At 31.0% G+C, this 25462-nt stretch overlaps 1 protein-coding gene across 1 annotated transcript in view; it reads right to left on the minus strand.

Moving 5' to 3' along the window:
• Nucleotides 1–1850: 1850 nt before the first annotated feature.
• The window catches only part of LOC145270348 (uncharacterized), a 61524-nt gene continuing 37912 nt past the window's right edge, over nucleotides 1851–25462 (minus strand). Inside the window, exons 3-4 of the mRNA XM_080125998.1 lie at nucleotides 2972–3139; nucleotides 1851–1900 (exon numbers count right to left, since the gene is read on the minus strand). Coding sequence (XP_079982124.1) covers nucleotides 1851–1900; nucleotides 2972–3139 — 218 coding nt within the window. The remainder of the gene's footprint in view (nucleotides 1901–2971; nucleotides 3140–25462) is intronic.

Here is a 25462-nt window from a genome sequence, read left to right on the forward strand (position 1 = left end):
AATTGCAAACTGTATTGAAAGAAATTTAGTTAGTAGCGTTCAAAACATTTTTTTTTTTAAATTAGCCGTTGAAAGTCGTGATTTTATTCTGAACTTAAGCTAGTAACGTTTTAAGAAGCTTACGACATAAAAGAAAAGGCTAATGGTGGGGGGGTTCTTCCGAAAGTAAGTTGGTGCCGTTATAAGTAATTTCGAGATAAGATGGAAGCCGGTATTGGACTAGAAAAAAGCTAGCATTTAATAAAACAGAAATACACAAATTAAATACTGAAATAAAATGGAGTTGTTAATATTTTAAATCTAAAATAAAAAGCATGATTGAAATCACTTATCTCAACAAAAACAATTCCGTCTCCAAATTGCAAACTGCATTGAAAGAAATTCAGTTAGTAGCGTTCAAAACATTTTTTTTTTTAAATTAGCCGTTTAAAGTCGTGATTTTATTCTGAACTTAAGCTAGTAACGTTTTAAGAAGCTTACGACATAAAAGAAAAGGCTAATGGTGGGGGGGGTTCTTCCGAAAGTAAGTTGGTGCCGTTATAAGTAATTTCGAGATAAGATGGAAGCCGGTATTGGACTAGAAAAAAGCTAGCATTTAATAAAACAGAAATACACAAATTAAATACTGAAATAAAATGGAGTTGTTAATATTTTAAATCTAAAATAAAAAGCATGATTGAAATCACTTATCTCAACAAAAACAATTCCGTCTCCAAATTGCAAACTGCATTGAAAGAAATTCAGTTAGTAGCGTTCAAAACATTTTTTTTTTTTTAAATTAGCCGTTTAAAGTCGTGATTTTATTCTGAACTTAAGCTAGTAACGTTTTAAGAAGCTTACGACATAAAAGAAAAGGCTAATGGTGGGGGGGGGGTTCTTCCGAAAGTAAGTTGGTGCCGTTATAAGTAATTTCGAGATAAGATGGAAGCCGGTATTGGACTAGAAAAAAGCTAGCATTTAATAAAACAGAAATACACAAATTAAATACTGAAATAAAATGGAGTTGTTAATATTTTAAATCTAAAATAAAAAGCATGATTGAAATCACTTATCTCAACAAAAACAATTCCGTCTCCAAATTGCAAACTGCATTGAAAGAAATTCAGTTAGTAGCGTTCAAAACATTTTTTTTTAAATTAGCCGTTGAAAGTCGTGATTTTATTCTGAACTTAAGCTAGTAACGTTTTAAGAAGCTTACGACATAAAAGAAAAGGCTAATGGTGGGGGGGTTCTTCCGAAAGTAAGTTGGTGCCGTTATAAGTAATTTCGAGATAAGATGGAAGCCGGTATTGGACTAGAAAAAAGCTAGCATTTAATAAAACAGAAATACACAAATTAAATACTGAAATAAAATGGAGTTGTTAATATTTTAAATCTAAAATAAAAAGCATGATTGAAATCACTTATCTCAACAAAAACAATTCCGTCTCCAAATTGCAAACTTTTACACAACGAAATATCTCTTATCAAATAAAGTAAGTAATACAAATTGAAATTTATTTAGCATCTAAATTGCATCAACAACTCCAGATTAAAATTTGTGTATAACTTGAAAGTGATAATCTTGCTCCAGGAGAATTTAGTTTAAATATAAATAAACATATGAAAGAAAAGCCACATCCTTGTAAAGTGTGTGGATATTCTTTTACTGAAAAATCAACATTAGTGAGACATATGAGAACTCACACCGGAGAAAAGCCACATTCTTGTAAAGTGTGTGGATATTCGTTTACTGAAAAATCAAATTTACAAAGTCATATGAGAACTCACACTGGAGAAAAGCCACATTCTTGTGAAGTGTGTGGATATTCGTTTACTAAAAAATCAAATTTAGTGAGTCATATGAGAACTCACACTGGGGAACGGCCACATCGTTGTGGATTATGTGAATGTTCTTTTTCTGAAAAATTAACATTAGTGAAACATATGAGAACTCACACTGGTGAAAAGCCATTTTCTTGTGGATTATGTGAATATTCTTGTTCTGTAAAATCATCATTGGTTAATCATATGAGAACTCACACTGGGGAACGGTCACACTCTTGTGAATTATGTGAATATTCTTGTTCTGTAAAATCATCGTTGGTTAAACATATGAGAACGCACATGGGCGAAAGGCCATTTTCCTGTGAAGTGTGTGGATATACTTGTTCTCAGAAATCACATCTAGTTATACATATGAGAACTCACACTGGGGGAAAGCCACATTCTTGTTAAGTATGTGGATATTCTTTTTCTGTAAGATCACATTTAGTGAAGCATATAAAAATACACACTGGGGAAAAGCCGCATTCTTGTGAAGTGTGTGGATATTCTTGTTCTGTGAAATCAAATTTATTGAAACATATGAGAACTCACACTGGGGAAAAGCCACATTCATGTAAAGTGTGTGAATATACTTGTTCTGTGAAATCAAATTTATTGAAACATATGAGAATACACACTGGGGAAAAGCCACATTCTTGTGAAGTGTGTGGGCATTCATGTTCTGAGAAATCAAAGCTAGTTATACATATGAGAACTCACACTGGTGAAAAGCCATATTCTTGTGATGTATGTGATTATACTTGTTCTGTTAAATCAAGTTTAGTCAAACACATGAAAACTCATCAGTGAAAGCTCTATTAATGTAAAAAGACTACCAGAAAGTAGAGGATGAGGAAACAAAACTTCGACAGGAGGTTGTATGGGAAAGGGAAGAGAGGTGGGCACTTATATGGGCAACGGATTATGCTAAACAAAAGAATAAAAGACAAAAAGAAAGAACAGCAACTTGGAGGGGGATCTTTTTTCATTTTCATCCTGGAAAAACAAGCATCCCTCCAGGGAAATTTGCATCACAACGATATAACAGCCTGAAATTGTTCACCGCAAGAGAACTAGACTACATGTCTAAAAAAAATAACAGCTCTTTTGGTGAACAGCAGATGTCCTCTGGAAAACCCAATAAAAATCCCCACAATAGACTTACTCCAACAACAACCACCAACTTTACCATCAGAACCCATCCAAATATTCCAGCACATTCCCAACTCTCTTGGAACTCCTGTGTCACTTGAGTCTCTGCATGACATGACATCTGCCTTCTCAAACTCTCTGCTGGAAACCTTACAATCTCCAACACAGGAATCTACATCACCTGCCAGAATACCACCAGCTGCATCACCGCCACAATCACATAGACACTCACCACCATCATTTGTACTCCCAGAAGCAGATGATGAACAGTTTGCTTTGGAGGAGGAGCTCAGCAACACAATTGAGGAGGTGAGGTGTATGAGAATTAAGGACAGACCACATTTGTCCAAGATCCAAGCAGCTGGAAGAGCAAAGACTGTTATAGCCAAAGTTAACATCGCTCTCAAGAGGCTAATTCCAACAACAGTAATGCTCACAGAACTCAACCATATCACATATGCAGCTGGCCTCTATATTGACAGAAAAATTAACCTTCGAACATTCAATCACAATCATCGAATAGGGCCCAGAGTCTCTAGACAAACACCTCACTGGAAGACCAAGCAGTAAAAACAACTGAACCTCTGCAGAAAAGAACTAAGCCAAATAAAACAGTTCCTTGCAAATCCCTCGATACAGGGTCGACTTAAGACCACCATAAAAAAACTCTGTACCAAATACCACCATAAGAAAAATGAGGGATTACATAATACAACTAGGAAGTTGGAAGGAAAAATACCAGCACTTTCCCAGAGAATTAAAAACCAGGAGAAAAAGATCAACTCCCAGATTCAAAATAGGCAGTTTAAAACAAACCAAAGTACTTTTTACAGGCAGCTGATAAGGGACACCATTACTGTAGATAGTCCACCTGCAGAGGAAGCCCTGGAAAACTACTGGAGACCTCTATTTGAAACAGAAGGCAAATATAATCAAGAGGCCCAGTGGATTGAAGATATTATTAGGCTCAATGAAACCAAGCCTCAGATGCCAGAACCAGTCATAACTCCTGGTATGATAACAAGAAAACTGGCACAATTATCCAACCACAAAGCACCTGGCATCGACAATGTCCAAAACTTTTGGCTGAAGCAATTGACTGCACTCCACCCCCACTACAGTGATTGCTTCAGCAGGATGCTAAGAAATCAAGAATCAACACCACCCTGGCTGACAGAGGGGGACACCAGCCTCATACCCAAGACCAAGGAGACACAACGGTCAAATAAATACAGACCAATATGCTGCCTTACAACTACCTACAAGCTTTTAACTGGTCTGATAGCCGATGGTATATACGACCATCTATCTTCTGGGACCTACCTTGAAAAAGAGCAGACAGGGTGCATAAGAAAATGCCTCGGTACCAAAGACTAGCTATTAATCAACAAGACCGTCCTAGAAGACTGTAGGAAGAGACAAAAAAACCTGAGCATGGCATGGATTGATTACCAGAAGGCATTTGACAGTGTGCCACACTCATGGCTACTTCGGTGCCTTGAGTTATACAAAGTCCACCCGGTAATTAGAAAAACAATGGCTGCTCACCTTCAGATGTGGAAAACTACAATATCATTAAATCACAATGGAGGAAAAACCATCGTCCCTAAAGTAAAAATTAAAAGGGGAATATTCCAAGGTGATAGCTTACCTCCCTTACTCTTCTGTATGGCAATAGACCCACTAAGCAAGCTGCTGAATAAAAATCCGAGCGCCTACAATCACTGGCGTAGCTAGGGGGCGGTGGGGCGGGCCGCCCCAGGCGGCACACCTGAGGGGCGGCATTTTGAGAGGGTTAAAATAGAAAGTAGAAAAAATAAATAAAAATAAACGAAAGTTAACAAAAAAATGAAATTTTATACCAAAATGTAGTAAAAAATCGGAATTTTGCGGGGGTTTCGGAATCAGAAAAAATGTGCCCCTATTTTCTGAGCGTCGGGGGGGCGGCATGGGGCGGCATTTTGAGATGGTAAAAGGGGAAAATCGAAAAAAATGCCAACAAAAAATCTGAAATTTTATATCGAAAAGGTTGTAAAAAATGGAAACTTTTGTAGTTATTGGAATCGCAAAAAGGTGTCCCTATTTTGCGAGCGGCCTATGTCAGGGAGCGGCATTTTGAGAAAGTAAAAATAGAAAGTAGAAAAAAATAAATGAAAATAAACAAAATCTAACAAAAAATATAACATTTTATACTGAAAAAGTTGTAAAAAATCGGAAATTTTTGAGGTATCAGAATCAGAAAAATGTGTCTCTTATTTACGAGCAGCACATGTCAGGGGCGGCATTTTGAAAGGATAAAAATAGAAAATAGAAAAATATATAAAAGCTAACAAAACATCTGAAATTTTATACCGAAAGTTTGTAAAAATCTGAAGTATTGGAGGTATCGGAATCGGAAAAATGTGTCCCTATTTTACGATTCCAAAACCGATTCTTTTAAATTTAATTTTTCATTATTGGTACTAATTATAAATATTCATTATTTTTAAATTATCACTAAAACTAAAATGAGAATAACCTCAAAATACGATGTAAATTTATTTTATTTGTAAAACAATTTTTTTAAATTCCATAAATTCTCTATGTAACCTTTCAAAGAAAGCAGTTGCTTTACATGTTCTGAAAAATGTTGAAAAATTAAACAGCAACAGTCTTTGCAGCCCGCGGCGATCGTAAGATTTGCCCCGCCTGCATTTGATAATGTGTTAACCTTCAAAATTCCAAAAGCCCTCAAAATATTTATTTTCATGGAACTAATGTTAGACTGCAGCTATTAGTCCTAGATTTTCATCGTATTACAGTACTCGTCAATGAAGACCAAAGATTTTTCATAATTATATAATTTTCTTCGGATTAATGTTCACACAATTCCCTTTAGATTAATATTTACATACTTATTATTATTGAAAAGAAATTGTTAAATTAAATTAACTGGCTACGTAATTGTATACGTAGCCAGTTAATTTAACAATTTCTTTTCAATAATAATTGAATATTATTATAATAATAATTGAAATTTATTTTATGCTCAACATTATGGGGGCATTATAATAAATACATATTTATTTTATAACTATATATGTGCATATATACATATATATGTGCATATACACATATATTTATACATACATATACATACATACATACGTGCATATATACATATATACACACATACACATATATAAATACGCATATAGACATACATATATAGGTATATATATACATGTATTTATATATATATATATACATATATGCATATATATACATATATAATATAAATATATACATACATATATACATACATGCAGATACATATACATATATATATATATATATATATAAACATATATATAATAATCCTTCGAGATTGAGGCAATTATTTTGTTTTAATCAAAGTTGAACTTTCTCTACACTAAAAACCGATCTTGAAATGAATTAAAGCAATTTATTCTCAATTAATGGAAATTTTGAAAACTCCAAACGTAATTGTAAATTATTACTTGATAAATAGTTTAACAGTTTTGAGTTTTCAAAATTTCCATTAATTGAGAATAAATTGCTTTAATTCATTTCAATCACTAAGTTTAAAAAATGCAAGCATTAATTATTTCTGGAGATATACTCAGTGACCGGCTGACCTAAACGGATAGGGCCAAGCCCAGGCTTCGGCCAAGCACCAAAAAACAAAATGACCTCAGAAAGATTTCATACTTAAAGGGGAACTTTCATATAATTTTTTTATCGAATAGGTGCGAAAAAAAGTTGGATATTTGGGTGTATATACACTGACATCAAAGAGGAAATAACATTAGATGCGAAAGTTTGAATTCATTAATTTTATTACTGTCCAATTCATGAGGCTAAGACTTTGAAAGTATCAAACGTTTGTTTTTGTAGCATACTTTTTATAACTCCTTGTAAACTTTACAATTGCTGGCTGGGGGATCGGACAAAATCACCCCGGGCAACCTCCACCATCTACTTAAAACAAAAGGAAAACAGATAAAATCTCAAATGGATAAAAAATATTAAAAATCAGTTTTCATATTTTAATTTTAATTTAATTGAATTTAGGAAAATTAGATACTGTAGAACTAATTTTCGCAAGGTATGAAAATTAAGCAACTACAGAATAAATGTTAACTTAATAATAATGGACCAGTTTTCCTACCTAGCAAAAGATGGACGAATTTTCCATGGACGAATTATCCGGGCACCCAAATGCCGGACAATTTTAACACCACCCCGGGCGGCAAAAGGTCTAGCTACGCCACTACCTACAAACTGAGTCAGGGACTCCATTGAGATCCAAGCAAGAGAATAAACCATCTGCTCTTCATGGATGATCTTAAGCTGTATGCTTGCTCTGACACCGATCTGCACCACCTTCTGCAGGTAGTACACACATTCTCCAGTGACATCGGAATGAAGTTTGGCCTGGATAAATGTGCCAAATGTACACTCAGAGCTGGGAAGAAGACCCACACAGAAAATATGCAGCTTAATGAAAACATCGACATCGGGGATCTGGAAGAGCATGAGCCTTACAAGTACCTTGGCATTGAGGAAAATGAGAACATACAACATGCCAAGATGAGGGAGAAGATTAGTAAAGAATATGTACGCCGGGTGAGGAAAATATGCAAAGCCCAGCTCACCAATAAAAATAAAATTACTGCCTTCAACCAGCTTGCTATGCCAGTAATAACATACAGCTTTGGTATCATTGACTGACCACAAAAATACATCAACCGGCTAGATGTAAAGACACGGAAGCTACGAACGCTTCATAAAATAATATACAGAAATCAGTGTCTACCAAGGCTGTATTTGCCCAGGGGAGAAGGAGGTCTGGGACTCTCAGAGATTAATCATCAACATAGGGCAACTATTGTGAACATCGGTCAGTATCTGAGAAGCTCCCAGAATGACACCCTCTCAATAGTATATGAACATCAAGAGACAAGAGCCAGCAGAACAACATTAGTCACCCAGCTGACCAAACATTTTGGTCAGAGTTGTCTCTCAGATGAGGACGAAACACCAAACAAGTGTGCCACAGAAATAGCAAGAAAGAGCCGACAGAAATATACCGAGACCTTTCAACAGATGAACCTTAAAGAATGGGAACAACATCAGCGTGCAAAGTATTTTCTGGGATAACTCTCTCAGGAATACATAGATAAAGAAGGTTCTTTGGACTGGCTCAAAAGAGGATCCCTCCACCACGATCAGGAAAGGGTCATAATGGCTGCCCAAGACCAGGGATTGATGACCAATGCATTCAAGAAGATGGCAGAGATCAGTAATGACAATAAATGCAGGTTCTGCCATACATAATTGGAAAGTGTTGGTCATCTGATATAAAGTTGCAAAGTTCTTCTAGGGGACGGCTACTATACAGCGAGACATGATGGATTATGCAAGTACCTCCACTGAACCATCTGTAAAAAATTAAACATCCAGTGTAGCAGCAAGTCATGGGAACATCAACTTGAAAGAACAGTTGGAAATGGCTTATATACCATACATTATGACCATATAATCCCTACAGCCACCTTGAAAATGTTGCTGTGAAACCTAACATATTTATATGGAATAAGTCAGAGAGAGTTGCAACCTTGATTGAAGTGAGTGTTCCTAATGATGGCGGTCTGAAAAGAGCTGAAAGAGAGAAACAGACCAAATACCAAGGTCTCATGTATGATATGAAAAGAAACTGGAATCTTAAGAGGATATCAATCATACCAGTTATCATAGGTGCCAAATGAAGAAGAACCTGAAGTCCTACCTTATTAATATTCCTGGAGAACCAAGGGCAAAAGAGATTCAGACAAATGTACTTAAGGGAACAGCGAGGGTACTAAAAAGAGCTCTCGATCGGTTTCAATAAAAAAGCGGGGCAATGTTGGCAGCTGATTTCGCTGCCCCATACCAAGCATTACAATCTTCAAAGTAAGAAAATAAATAAATAAAAAGGGAAAAACCACATACTTGTGAAGTGTGTGGATATTCTTTTGCTCAAGAGTAAAAGTTAATCAGACATATGAGAACGGCCACATTCTTGTGAAGTGTGTGGATTTTCTTCCCTTTCAAAATCAAATTTAATTACACATATAAGAAGACACACTGGGGATATTCTTCTCCTTCAAAATCATTTTTAATGACACATATGAGAAGACACACTGGAGATATTCTTCTCCTTCAAACAGGATGTAGGAAAAACTGCCTGGGCACCAAAGATCAATTGCTCATTAATAAGACCATTTTGGAAGATTGCAGGAAAAGAAAAAGAAATCTAAATATGGCATGGATAGATTATCAGAAAGCATTTGATAGTGTACCCCATTCGTGGATACTAAAATGCCTTGAATTATATAAAATCCACCCGACCATACGAGAAATTTTAGCTGCCCAAATGAAGGAGTGGCAAACATCCATTACCTTAAACCATAACGGGGGAAGGATATCCATCCCAAATATAAGAATAAAAAAAGGAATCTTCCAAGGAGACAGTTTATCTCCTCTACTATTTTTCTTGGCAATTGATCCTCTAAGTAAGCTTCTAAAGAACTACCAAGGTGCTTATAATCTAAGCTACAGCCGCCAAAGAGAATCCTCCAAGTTAATAAACCATTTATTTTTCATGGATGATCTTAAGCTTTATGCTAGCTCGGATAAGGATTTAGATAATCTACTGAAAATTGTCCACAGTTTCTCTAATGACATCAAAATGAAGCTCGGACTGGATAAGTGTGCTATGTGTACTCTGAAAGCTGGCAAGAAGATATCTACTAAAAATATACAGCACGATGAAAATAGTATAATCAGAGAACTGGATGAACAGGAAGCATACAAATACCTCGGCATTGATGAAAATGAGTCCATCCAGCATTCAAAGATGAGAGAGAAACTAAGCCAAGAATATTTACGCCGGGTAAGAAAAATCTGCAAAACTGAAATCACAAACAAGAACAAAATTACGGCAATTAACCAACTTGCCATGCCAGTACTAACATATAGTTTTGGCATTATTGACTGGCCTCAGAAAGACATAAATTGGCTTGACACAAAGACAAGGAAAATGCTAACCTTGTACCGAGTTATCGAAATCAGTGCATGCCTCGTTTGTACCTACCCAGGCGAGAAGGAGGTATGGGACTCTCGGAAGTCAATCATCAACACAGAGCCACAATCGTCAGTATAGATCATTACATAATAAGTTCCTGTAACCCCAAGCTTATGAAAATTAAAGACCATTATCAGAATCGAGCAAGTGGCACAACATCTATAACACAACTTGCCACTCATTTTGGAAAAGATTGCCTTACAAATGATACTGAGAACCCAAACAAGCCTGCCACTGACATAGCCCAGAAAAGTCGGAAAAAATACACTAGCCAGTTCCATAGTGTTAAAACAGAAGAATGGACCAACCATAAACGGGCAAAATACCTACCGACTGAACTATCCCAAGAATATATTGATAGGGATGGTTCCCTGGACTGGCTCAAAAGAGGATCCCTCCATTACGACCAAGAGAGGTTGATATTGGCTGCACAAGACCAGGGCCTCATGACAAACGCCTTCAAAAAGATGTGTGGTCTAAGCAACAATAATAAATGCAGGTTCTGTAGCACTGAGGTTGAGAGTGTGGGCCACCTGATTTCTGGTTGCAAAGTCCTACTTGGAGACGGTTATTATACAGATCGCCATAACGGAGTTTGCAAATACCTTCACTGGAAGGTATGTAAGAAACTCAACATTCAGTGTAGTAAAAACTCCTGGGAACATATACCTGAACGAACAGTTGGGAATGACAACTACACTATTCACTATGACTACATAATCCCTACTGCTACATATCTTGAAAATGCAGCTGTTAAACCAGATATAGTGATTTGGGACAGAGCAAACAAAAAAGCGACCGTAATAGAGGTCAGTGTACCCAATGATACAGGGCTTAACAGAGTTGAGAGGGAAAAGATTACAAAGTATCAAGGACTTATGTATGATATTAAACGAAATTGGAAATTAAAAGACGTTTCAATTATACCAGTCATCATAGGTGCAACTGGGCTTATGAAAAAGAACTTTAAAAAGTACATAGCAAGCATACCCGGTGAACCAAGTGCAAGTGAAATACAAACGATTGCACTGAAAGGGACGGCTAGAATCCTGAAAAGATCTCTTGGTTGGACTCACTAAAATAGGGGTAAATGTCAGACATCTGGTTGGATGTCCCATCCCCTAGAAGAAAAAGTTTAAGAAAAATGAAAAAAAAAAGAGAAAAGCAACATTTTTGTAAAGTGTGTGGATATTCTTGTTGTGAAAATCAACTTTAATGAAACATATGAGAAATCACACTGAGGAAAAGCCATAATCTTGTTATGTGCGTAACCAATCAAGTTTAGTCAAACCCATGAGAAATCACTTCGAAAAGCCATATTAATGTAAAATTTGTGAATATTCCTATTCTAAAACCTTTATTTTAGTGATACATATAAGAAATATATTCTATTAATAAAAATATTTTTATTCAAACCATGTCAATTGATCGTTCTAAGCGGAAGAACAGAATATAGTACATCTGAAGAAGGAATAAATTGGTTTAAAACTATAAAGTCTTCAAAAGATATAAACATTTTACCAAATGGACTCATAAAGCATTGAGAAAACCAAAGACGAAGCTGTTATGCAAAACAGCAGGTATAAAGTGTTGTTATTGAAAATATACAAAATAGTCAAATCTTTATTCTTGCAAAGCATGTGCATAGTCTTGTAATAAAGTTTACTGAGGAAAATGCATCTAAAACCAAACTCATCAACGCTCTGATCCGCATCTGGCATCAATTGAAATGAATGGCTCTCGTACAAGGGAAGCTCCATGTTTTGATAAGCTCATGGGCTTGACCTTTACTCATAACCTGAAATGGAACACGTACATCAAGTCAGTTGCCAAGGTCGCTGGAAAAATGGTAGGATCCTTCTACCGGTTCATAAGATATCCCACTGCTGATGCAATTCTCTATCTATATAAAAGCTAAGTCCGTCCAAGGATGGAATCCTGCGGCCACATCTGGACAGGAGTTGCTAAAAACAGCTTATCCTGTCTTGACAGTACAAAATAGGCTTTTTGGCTTAGTGGTGGATATCCTTTTCTCTTCCCTACAACCTCTCTCCAACAGGGAGACGTTGCGATCCTGTCTTTGTTTTATCGTTACTTCCATGGCAAGTGCTTGTCTGAGCTCTAATCTCTGGTCCCCCCTCGCCAATCTTTCAGGATAAACACCCGTCTAGCTGAAACCACTGTCAAAAATTTTACCCACTCTTTCTCTGCGCCAAATGTAGATTCCATGAGCAAAGCTACTTTCTTAAAAGTGCCTATGGTACTCTGTTCCGTTTTTCCGTTCCCCACCTGACTACAATCTGAATGTCTACAAGTTCAACATAAACAAATTCCTGATGAATCGCCCCTTTAAGTAAGACACTTAATCAAATCTCCAATACTAACGATTACTGCGATACTATCCCATTGATTACTGTACACGCAATAACCCTTATACCTGAGTGGCTACCGGGCCTTGATAAGTGGTGACTACTTTGTAAAAAATCCATTTGGTAATCAAGAAAACATTGCTTTTTTTATTAAGATGAGGAAAAAAATAATAGCACAATATTTCATTAAGAAACGATAAGCAATCCCGGATGTGAACAAATTAAAAGAAATCTTCCAAGTAAAAATCTTCTTTTCTTTATTATTAGTGCAAGCTTAATGCCACCTTAAATACAAAATAGTCAAATTACTACGAAACAAATCTCAAATCTATAATCTGGCAAGGTGCCGACTAAAATTAAAATATCTCTTCAGCATGGCTAGCTACACGGTCATATGAGCTAATGACTGTGGAGCTACTATTAGTAAGGTTTACAAAATTAACAAACTGGAAACGCCATTAGACCAAACCAAATATTGTTCTGGAATTCACCAAAACTATAAAGTCCACAAAAAAGACATAATATAGTTCAATAGTTTATTGAGAAAACGAATTAGTTACTACCAATTCGCTTACTTGAAGTATTAGAAGTTGGAAATAATGAAATATAAATATTCAGAAATCAAATGCAACCCTTTCCTTCCCACTAGAACCAACAAATTATATTTGATTTCATCACACGAATGTAAATATCTTTTAAAAAGATATAGTAGATAAAATAAAGTAAACAATCAGTTTATATGAACAAACCTTCATTTGCACAAATCCAGTTGAATTGAACAATAAAAAAAAGTTGATGTTGATATCGAAAATTTAATGTCTGAATAAAACTCACAAAGTTTATAGAAAGAATTCATAAGCAATGTAATGCCCATTCAATAAAAGACAATTGTTTTATATGGTTTCGCTTTTCAAGATATGGAGGAATTTTCATAGAGATCTATAAAAATAAAACAGTTTTACATATCAAAAAGTATGATAGAACTCAAGTAAAAGCTGCCATTTTCAAAACATTAAAACAATTGATTATGTTACAATTAAATTTCCACAAAACCTATTTAATAGGTAATAAAAATTGACGTTGACATGAAAATGAGATTTTGTTTATCTTTAGAGATCTATAAAAATAAAACATTTGAAACAAAAAAAAAATGCTGCTAAATTCTCAAACAAGGATATTTGAATCGAACAATAAAAAAAATTCATGCTGATATCGACAATTTAATATGTCTGAATAAAACTCACAAAGTTTATAGAAATAATTACAATGTAATGCCCATGCAAAAAAAAAGACAATTGTTTTATATTGCTTCGCTTTTCAAGATATGGAGGAACGAAAAATTCTTTATTCGAAACTCAAATACAATTCTGCTCCAGAAGAAATAATACCTATTACTACGACCAGCAAATTATTAATTAAAATTAGTTTATCACCCAAAATTTACATATCTCTCAAAATGTGATATAACTCACGTAAAAGCTGCCATTTTCAAAACATTAAAACAATTGATTACTTTACATTTAAATGTCCATAAAACCTATTTAATAGGTAATAAAAATTGACGTTGACGTGAAAATGAGATTTTGTTTATCTTTAGAGATCTATAAAAATAAATCATTTTTAGAGATCTATAAAAATAAATTATTTTTAGAGATTATAAACTTTAACATTTACCTTAGTTATGACAGTATGTTTTCAAGCTGAACATTTGGTTATATTGTAAAGCTTATCAAAACTAAGTATTTTATATCTTCTACAATAATGTAATGCACATATTTTAGAAATGAAATATTTTTATCACTATTTAAAGCATTGTAATTTGGATTTTATTTCGGCAAACACATATTGAATTTTCTTATTAATATCATGAATATCCTGATAAAATTTTTATTCAATTATTTAATGTTATTTGATTTGGATTTTATTTCAGCAAACACATATTGAATTTTCTTATTAATATAATGAATATTCTGATAAAATTTTTATTCAATTATTTAATGCTATTTGATATGGATTCAATTTTAACAAACACATATTGAATTTTCTTATTAATATCAATATTCTGATAAAATTCTTATTCAATCATTGAATGCTATTTGATTTTGATTTTATTTCAACAAACACATATTGAATTTTCTTATTAATATCATCAATATTTTAATAAAATTTTTATTCAATTATTTAATGTTATTTGATTTGGATTTTATTTCAACAAACACATATTGAATTTTCTTATTAATATCATCAATATTTTAATAAAATTTTTATTCAATTATTTAATGTTATTTGATTTGGATTTTATTTCAACAAACACATATTGAATTTTCTTATTAATATCATCAATATTTTAATAAAATTTTTATTCAATTATTTAATGTTATTTGATTTGGATTTTATTTCAATAAACACATATTGAATTTTCTTATTAATATCATCAATATTTTAATAAAATTTTTAATCAATTATTTAATGTTATTTGATTTGGATTTTATTTCAACAAACACATATTGAATTTTCTTATTAATATCATCAATATTTTAATAAAATTTTTATTCAATTATTTAATGTTATTTGATTTTGATTTTATTTCAACAAATACATATTGAATTTTCTTATTAATATCATCAATATGTTAATAAAATTTTTATTCAATTATTTAATGTTATTTGATTTTGATTTTATTTCAACAAACACATATTGAATTTTCTTATTAATATCATCAATATTTTAATAAATTTTTTATTCAATTATTTAATGTTATTTGATTTGGATTTTATTTCAACAAACACATATTTAATTTTCTTATTAATATCATCAATATTTCAATAAAATTTTTATTCAATTATTTAATGGTATTTGATTTAGATTTTATTTCAACAAACACATATTGAATTTTCTTATTAATATCATCAATATTTTAATAAAATTTTTATTCAATTATTTAATGTTATTTGATTTTGATTTTATTTCAACAAACACATATTGAATTTTCTTATTAATATCATCAATATTTTAATAAAATTTTTATTCAATTATTTAATGGTATTTGATTTAGATTTTATTTCAACAAACACATATTTAATTTTCTTATTAATATCATCAATATTTTAATAAAATTGTTATTCAATTATTTAATGTTATTTTATTTTGATTTTATTTCAACAAACACATATTGAATTTTCTTATTAATATCATCAATATTTTAATAAAATTTTTATTCAATTATTTAATGTTATTTGATTTAGATTTTATTTCAACAAACACATATTTAATTTTCTTATTAATATCATCAATATTTTAATAAAATTTTTATTCAATTATTTAATGTTATTTGATTTAGATTTTATTTCAACAAACACATATTGAATTTTCTTATTAATATCATCAATATTTTAATAAATTTTTTATTCAATTATTTAATGCTATTTGATTTTGATTTTATTTTAACAAACACATATTGAATTTTCTTATTAATATCATCAATATTTTAATAAATTTTTTATTCAATTATTTAATGTTATTTGATTTAGATTTTATTTCAACAAACACATATTTAATTTTCTTATTAATATCATCAATATTTAAATAAAATTTTTATTCAATTATTTAATGGTATTTGATTTTGATTTTATTTCAACAAACACATATTGAATTTTCTTATTAATATCATCAATATTTTAATAAAATTTTTATTCAATTATTTAATGTTATTTGATTTGGATTTTATTTCAACAAATACATATTGAATTTTCTTATTAATATCATCAATATTTTAATAAATTTTTTATTCAATTATTTAATGTTATTTGATTTTGATTTTATTTCAACAAACACATATTTAATTTTCTTATTAATATCATCAATATTTAAATAAAATTTTTATCCAATTTTTGAATCTTATTTGATTTGGATTTTATTTCAACAAACACATATTGAATTTTCTTATTAATATCATCAATATTTTAATAACATTTTTATTCAATTATTTAATGTTATTTGATTTTGATTTTATTTCAACAAACACATATTGAATTTTCTTATTAATATCATCAATATTTTAATAAAATTTTTATTCAATTATTTAATGTTATTTGATTTTGATTTTATTTCAACAAATACATATTGAATTTTCTTATTAATATCATCAATATTTTAATAAATTTTTTATTCAATTATTTAATGCTATTTGATTTGGATTTAATTTCAACAAACACATATTTAATTTTCTTATTAATATCATCAATATTTAAATAAAATTTTTATTCAATTATTTAATGCTATTTGATTTTGATTTTATTTTAACAAACACATATTGAATTTTCTTATTAATATCATCAATATTTTAATAAATTTTTTATTCAATTATTTAATGCTATTTGATTTGGATTTTATTTCAACAAACACATATTGAATTTTCTTATTTATATCATCAATATTTTAATAAAATTTTTATTCAATTATTTAATGTTATTTAATTTAGATTTTATTTCAACAAACACATATTTAATTTTCTTATTAATATCATCAATATTTTAATAAAATTTTTATTCAATTATTTAATGCTATTTGATTTTGATTTTATTTTAACAAACACATATTGAATTTTCTTATTAATATCATCAATATTTTAATAAAATTGTTATTCAATTATTTAATGCTATTTGATTTGGATTTAATTTCAACAAACACATATTTAATTTTCTTATTAATATCATCAATATTTAAATAAAATTTTTATTCAATTATTTAATGCTATTTGATTTTGATTTTATTTTAACAAACACATATTGAATTTTCTTATTAATATCATCAATATTTTAATAAATTTTTTTTTCAATTATTTAATGCTATTTGATTTGGATTTTATTTCAACAAACACATATTTAATTTTCTTATTAATATCATCAATATTTAAATAAAATTTTTATTCAATTATTTAATGCTATTTGATTTTGATTTTATTTTAACAAACACATATTGAATTTTCTTATTAATATCATCAATATTTTAATAAATTTTTATTCAATTATTTAATGTTATTTGATTTGGATTTTATTTCAACAAACACATATTTAATTTTCTTATTAATATCATCAATATTTTAATAACATTTTTATTCAATTATTTAATGTTATTTAATTTAGATTTTATTTCAACAAACACATATTGAATTTTCTTATTAATATCATCAATATTTTAATAAAATTTTTATTCAATTATTTAATGTTATTTAATTTAGATTTTATTTCAACAAACACATATTGAATTTTCTTATTAATATCATCAATATTTTAATAAAATTTTTATTCAATTATTTAATGTTATTTGATTTAGATTTTATTTCAACAAACACATATTGAATTTTCTTATTAATATGATCAATATTCTGATAAAATTTTTATTCAATTATTTAATGTTATTTGATTTGGAGTTTATTTCAACAAACACATATTGAATTTTCTTATTAATATCATCAATATTTTAATAAAATTTTTATTCAATTATTTAATGTTATTTTATTTGGATTTTATTTCAACAAACACATATTGAATTTTCTTATTAATATCATCAATATTTTAATAAAATTTTTATTCAATTATTTAATGTTATTTGATTTGGAGTTTATTTCAACAAATACATATTAAATTTTCTTATTAATATCATCAATATTTTGATAAAAATTTTTATTCAATTATTTAATTCTATTTTATTTGTATTCCATTTTTCTGATTTCATTGTCATCCTTCAATTGTTTGGTATTTTTTAAAATTCTATATTTTAAATTATATTTGTATAAGTATTTCTCGGCTAAATTACCTCGATATTGTGAAAATAAAGTTATTTAACACCGTATAACTTTGTTCTTTTATTGATCATAATCTATCCCCACCAAAATAATAATGTAATTTATAAATGTAAATGTAGCTGCAGTGTGAACTACGTGGGTCCGATGTCGTTATGACTTTATAGTAGAAAAATCAGAAATAGAACTTATCTACGGGTTTTTTTATAAACACAACCGGTTCTTCTATAGCTGAATATTTGCTTAAAAAGCCGGCACATGCCACGAATTTTAGCACTGACTTATTCACAATTCTGAGTCATGCTCATTCGACCTATCACCTGGAGATCTTGGAGACTATTCACGCATGTTTGAAGAAACCTTCTCTCTGCATTCAGAGGAAATGTCTCTTAGGTTTGAAGGTGATCAGTCTCAAAGTGATATCAAACAATAATTTTAAAAAGAGGCAATGCGGATGAGTTTTACAAGAAGAGGCAATTCCTCTAAGTGAAGTAACTCTATTTTACTAAATACGATGGTTGAAAAGAACTTGCTTGTGAAGAATGCGACGTTTGCGAGAAGAAAGAACTGATTCGTTTTACTTTGAAAAGAATTTCTGGCGTTTATATCACTTAACACAAATTACTTAGCTTGTCACAGCACGAGGGAGGAGAAAGCTATCTCGGCTATTATGGCTTTCGTTCCAAAACGCATACTTTTTGTGCGCTTTTGTGCATGCTCGTCCCTTATTCAATACTAGCAAGGACACCCGGAGTAGCTTGGGATCTTATAAGACAATGAGAAAAATTTTGAACATACCTTTTATTCTTAAGACAGAGGAAGTTTTTATGGCTATGAATCATTTGCCATCTATAGCAAAAGAATACGTTATCTACCTGTTTTCTTATTAAGGCAAAGTGCAAATAAGTTGCGAGAGCAGGTATCCAACTCTTTTGTTTTGGTTCTATTGTTGGTGTGGGGGATCCCTGCTTGTAGATGGATTCCCTTTTATCAGAAGGCTGTTCATTGTCTGACTGATTATTTTGGTAGGTAGCGTCTAGAAGGGCGTCATCTGCAGATCGTAGAGCTTAATGAAAACGATCAATGATAAGGGCATGTTTTATGAGCACATTTAACACATTAAAATGAAGCACGCAAAAAAGCAGGTTACGAACATTACATATATACAAGGAATATTTATTTACACAGAAGATTCCGAACATTACATATATACAAGGAATATTTATTTATACAAAAGATTACAAATATTACATATATGCAAGGAATATTTACACAGAAGATTACAAATATTACATATATACAAGGAATATTTATTTAAACAGAAGATTACAATTATTACATATATACAAGTAATATTTATTTACACAGAAGATTACAAACATTACATATATACAAGGAATATTTATTTACACAAAAGATTACGAACATTACATATATACAAGAAATATTTATTTACACAGAATATTACGAACATTACATATATACAAGGAATATGTATTTACAGAGATTACAACCATTAGATATATACAAGGAATATTTATTTACACAGAAGATTTCAAACATTACATATATACAAGGAATATTTATTTACACAGATTACAAACATTACATATATACAAGGAATATTTATTTACACAGAATATTACGAACATTACATATATGCAAGGAATATTTATTTACACAGAATATTACGAACATTACATATATGCAAGGAATATTTATTTACACAGAATATTACGAACATTACATATATACAAGGAATATTTATTTACACAGAAGATTACAAACATTACATATATACAAGGAATATTTATTTACACAGAAGATTACAAACATTACATATATACAAGGAATATTTATTTACACAAAAGATTACGAACATTACATATATACAAGGAATATTTATTTACACAGAATATTACGAACATTACATATATACAAGGAATATTTATTTACACAGAAGATTACGAACATTACATATATACAAGGAATATTTATTTACACGGAAGATTACGAACATTACATATATACAAGAAATATTTATTTACACAGAATATTACAAACATTACATATATACAAAGAATATTTATTTACACAGAAGATTACGAACATTACATATATACAAGGAATATTTATTTACACGGAAGATTACGAACATTACATATATACAAGAAATATTTATTTACACAGAATATTACAAACATTACATATATACAAAGAATATTTATTTACACAGAAGATTACGAACATTACATATATACAAGGAATATTTATTTACACGGAAGATTACGAACATTACATATATACAAGAAATATTTATTTACACAGAATATTACAAACATTACATATATACAAAGAATATTTATTTACACAGAAGATTACGAACATTACATATATACAAGGAATATTTATTTACACAGAAGATTATGAACATTACATATATACAAGGAATATTTATTAACACAGAATATTACAAACATTACATATATACAAGGAATATTTATTTACACAGAATATTACGAACATTACATATATACAAGGAATATTTATTTACACAGAAGATTATGAACATTACATATATACAAGGAATATTTATTAACACAGAATATTACAAACATTACATATATACAAGGAATATTTATTTACACAGAAGATTACAAACATTACATATATACAAGGAATATTTATTTACACAGATTACAAACATTACATATATACAAGGAATATTTATTTACACAGAATATTACGAACGTTACATATATACAAGGAATATTTATTTACACAGATTACAAACATTACATATATACAAGGAATATTTATTTACACAGAATATTACGAACATTACAGAGTGTTTGTATGCATGTGAACTAACATGAACGTAGATAAAATGTCCGTTGCATGCTTGTGTGCGTGAATTTATGCAAGAGTTCATAGTATATGTTGGAAGTCCATTGTATGTTTAGGAGTTTTAATTATACATAAATGTTTAATGCTACCTTGTGGAAGAGAAACAATTCTGTCAAGTCGTGTTTAAGGGGGTGTGTCCTTTACCTGAACAATAAGAAACATGATGTCATGCCGTAGGCAAGCGAGGGAACAATGAGACATGTTGTCATCTCGACGTCTCGAATGGAAAATGAAGAAGAGAGAAGAAATGGAAGAGGTAACATAGAATGCCACCTGTTACAAAGCTAAGATTACCGCAAGGGCGGGGAAACCGGTGCATATTGAAGGTGCATGTATAGATGTGTATGCAGTTTGATAAATGCGTTAGATTTGATAGGGTGTGTTCCTATAGCGGTAAGTTTTAAGCACTCGAGCATTTATTCAAGATTTTGAATAGCAGATTCATTGGTTCAAATTTCAAACACTCGAACATTTATTCAATATTTTTGAATATCAAATTCATTGGTTAAAATTTCAAGCACTCGGGCATTTATTAAATATTTTGAATAGCAAATTCATTGATTCAAATTTTAAGCACTCGAGCATTTATTTAATGGCTAATTTATCTCCGGGCAGTAAGGTGTCGATTTTAAAGATTAATTTTAGGATGTTGACATCGGGGATTACTATTGTTCAATGTAAAAACGTGTATTGGCAATAATCCAATCAATGCTTATCTTGTTGTCTTCTACAAACATAAATAATGATCTTGTTAATCAACTGCTTCTTCATCCCAAACAGTTTCTCATGTATTAAGTTCGTTTTTATTTGTGATTTAAGACTGATCACGTTCAAGCCTTGTTCTAGACATGAATTGTTCATAGGTGCTGTATAGAAGCAGGCCAAAGAAGTGTATGTGTTGTAGTATACTGATATATATATATATATATATATATATATATATATATATATATATATATATATATATATATATATATAATAAATTCCACAGCCAAACAAGGTCGCAGCCCACAAGAGCCATGACAGTCAAAGAACCGGAAGTCCAAGCCTCGAGTTTCGCCCTCATTTGGGCCCATCAGTTAGACACATCCGAACTCAGGATTCGACACCCAAGCCTCTTGCGTTCGGATGTGTCTAACTGATGAGCCCAAATGAGGGCGAAACTCGAGTCTAGGGCTTCCGGTTCTTTGACTGTCATGGCTCTTGTGGGCTGCGACGATGTTTGGCTGTGTAATTTATTATATACAATCTCTCACATTCTGAAAATCATATATATATATATATATATATATATATAGTCATCCATATATATATATATATAACATGCATATATATGTGTCAAATTGTATAGCATGTACATAACCGTATTCATGTAAATATGTCTCTGGATGTATGTATAGTGTTCTCCTTTCTATTTTGTTAGTATACAGCATTTATGGTATTCTGTGTGCGGGTATATGTACATATTTACCCTGTGTACAACTGGAACAAATAACATACCCTTGCTGGTGGTTTGTTCATGCAGAACGAATACATTTCTACTGAAGTAATATTTTCATATACATTTATTCCACGGTTGTTATTTCTGTCTCAGTTGCAGACAATTCTCTGTGTGTTCTACATCCTTACTAATTAGTGTAAACACAAATGAATTTACATGTATTGCAGACACAAAATCTATATCCAAGTCTACTGGCCAACCCAGACTCTGGTTAGGCCAACTCTGACTGACGTTCTCTCTAACTAGATGATGTATAATAACGCGTTTATTTGTCCATTCTCTTACGTCACCAATTAGGTCATCGTATTGTTTATTGCATATAATATTTTTATTTCCAAGGTAAAAAAAAATATTTTACGAATTTTACTATCTTTATTTTTCTGAATCAAATTCCAACTGTTATAATTTAGTTTGTAACATTTTTCTTTATGGAAATATTTTATATTGAATTTACATATAACAATCGCAGTGTTCTCCCGCTTTATCAACCACTACCAAGGAGTCACAAAATTCAACAATATTTGGTAGTGAGACAGTATATTAACCTGCATTGTTTAATAGTCTCTCACTCGTTGTGGCTATGAAATTTATATTACATTTTACTAGCCATGCTTCTGTGACAACTTTATCAATAACCAATATAGTGAAACAATACAAGAATCGATGCAACTTTAACATTCCGCTTTGTAGTTGACGTCTGCTGAGGCAAACATTTGGTGTGATGTTCATTCACCATTTTTATTTTGGGATCAGAAGAACATTTGATATATTGATCTTTGCTTACCATTGAAGCTCGGTATGCATGGTTTATTTCAGTGAGCCCTAAGCCACCTTCTCTCCGTGGTAAGTACAGCCTGTCCATGCACTGATGTTTGTAAATGACTTTATGAAGGGCCGGTATTTTCCGAGTTTTTACGTCAACGCAATTGATATGGTTATGTGGACAATTGATTATACCAAATTCATAAGAAACAACGGGTTTTGCCAATTGATTGATGCAGTAATTTTGTTTTTTAGTGATAATTCTGATAAGAGGATTTTTAAAGTCATTTGAAGTATTCTCCCTGCGACTTTTCTCTCATCTTTCCATGTTCAAGTGTCGCATTCTCATCTACTCCCAGGTATTTATAGACAGCATCTTCTCCAAGGTTTTCAATATGACCATTGTCAAGATTAAGATGTTCTGATGCTGTCTTTCTTCTTTTCTTTTTGGTGCACTTAGTGCATTTGTCAAGTCCAAACTCCATGCAGATGTTTTCTGTGTAATTTTTTACAATGTCTATTAAGATGTTCTGATGCTGTCTTTTTCCCTTTCTTTTTGTTGCACTTAGTGCATTTGTCCACCATGCATATGTTTTCTGTATAATTTTTTACAATGTCTATCAGAGAGACAAGTTGTTTCTCGGATTCTGCATAGAGTTTCAATTCGTCCATAAAGAGTAGATGGTTTATTCTTTTATTTTCCTCCTTCCTTTTGTCCATGCTGAGATTGTACCTAGCATTGGATCATTTAAGTAGCTTACTTACTGGATGCATTGTGAGTAGGAAAAGGAGCGGGGAGAGTCTGTCTCTTTGGAATATTTCTCGCATGATCTTAATGTTTTCGGTCTGTATCTTTCCATCCGCATGCTGTAGCTTAATTGAGGTGCACCATCTGGCCATTTGTTTTTGAAGTGAAATAAACTGTCACAGGGGTCTTTCTAATCAATCCAGGCCATAGACTTTGTCTTCTTCTTCAGTCTTCTAATATGGTTCTGTTTACAAGGTGTTGGTCTTTTGTGCCTAGTTTTTTCCTCGTATACCCCTCTGATCGCTTTCGAGGTAATCACCAGCAATCAGATGGTCGTATGTTTCATCAGCGATTATCCATATTAGAAGATTCTTAGTTGTTGTAAAGCAGCCGATTAGTCGATATTTGTTAGTCATGTGGGTGTCCTCATTTTGGGGGAATAAGTGATATACAGCCGAAAGTAAGCGAATTAGGCGGTTCTTCATCACCACTGATGATTCTACTGAATGTCTTGCCATAGTGATGATGAAGTGCGATCAGTTTTTTCAGCCAGAAATTTGGTATGTTGTCTATTCCTGGGGTTTTAAAATTACTGTATCAAGCTACGTTCCTGCAGACAACTTCCTAGGTATTTTTTAGAGCTGGCATCTTTTCGTTATCCTTCTTCGACTCTTTTATGGTATTTATGCAATTGTTTTCTTTATGTACTTAAATGTCCTCATAGAGTGGCCTCCAAAAGTTTTCAACTTGCGCTTGAGTTGGTGGGGAGCTCACCTTTATTTCTTCTCTAACGAGGCCCCTATAAACCATTCTTGGGTTTATTGCAAAAAGTTTATTTATTCTTTTTGCTTCAAAGTTTTGCGAGTTTATTTTTATTTGTATGTGTTGGGGTAAGAGTTTTAACTGAATAAACCATGCTGTTCCGTATGTTGTATGATTTATTTCACTCAATGTTGCATTAATTGGAGTGATTCTTGTGAGGGTATAATTGACTTTTGAAACACACATCTTATAGACTTTATTCATTTTAATTTTTAACAGCCTTCCCGATATTGTGGCTATGTCTGCCCAGGTTTAAATTGTGTTGGGTCTGTTGGGAGTGATTTCTGGGGAGATGTTGCATTATAAGATGGAGTGACACGTCGGGTATATTTCTGGTTTGTTTTTATAGACATCTTAGGCTGGGACTTGGTGGCATTGGCTCAGGGAGCTGTGTCAGGTGAGAATGTGTTGTATTGTCTCCCTGTTGGGTTTGGCAGTCATTGGGTATAGGAATGGGATTAGT

The sequence above is a fragment of the Euprymna scolopes genome, chromosome 46 (genome assembly GCF_053919585.1).
Source record: "Euprymna scolopes isolate OS-2025 chromosome 46, ASM5391958v1, whole genome shotgun sequence".
Classification (NCBI taxonomy): Eukaryota; Metazoa; Mollusca; class Cephalopoda; order Sepiida; family Sepiolidae; genus Euprymna; species Euprymna scolopes.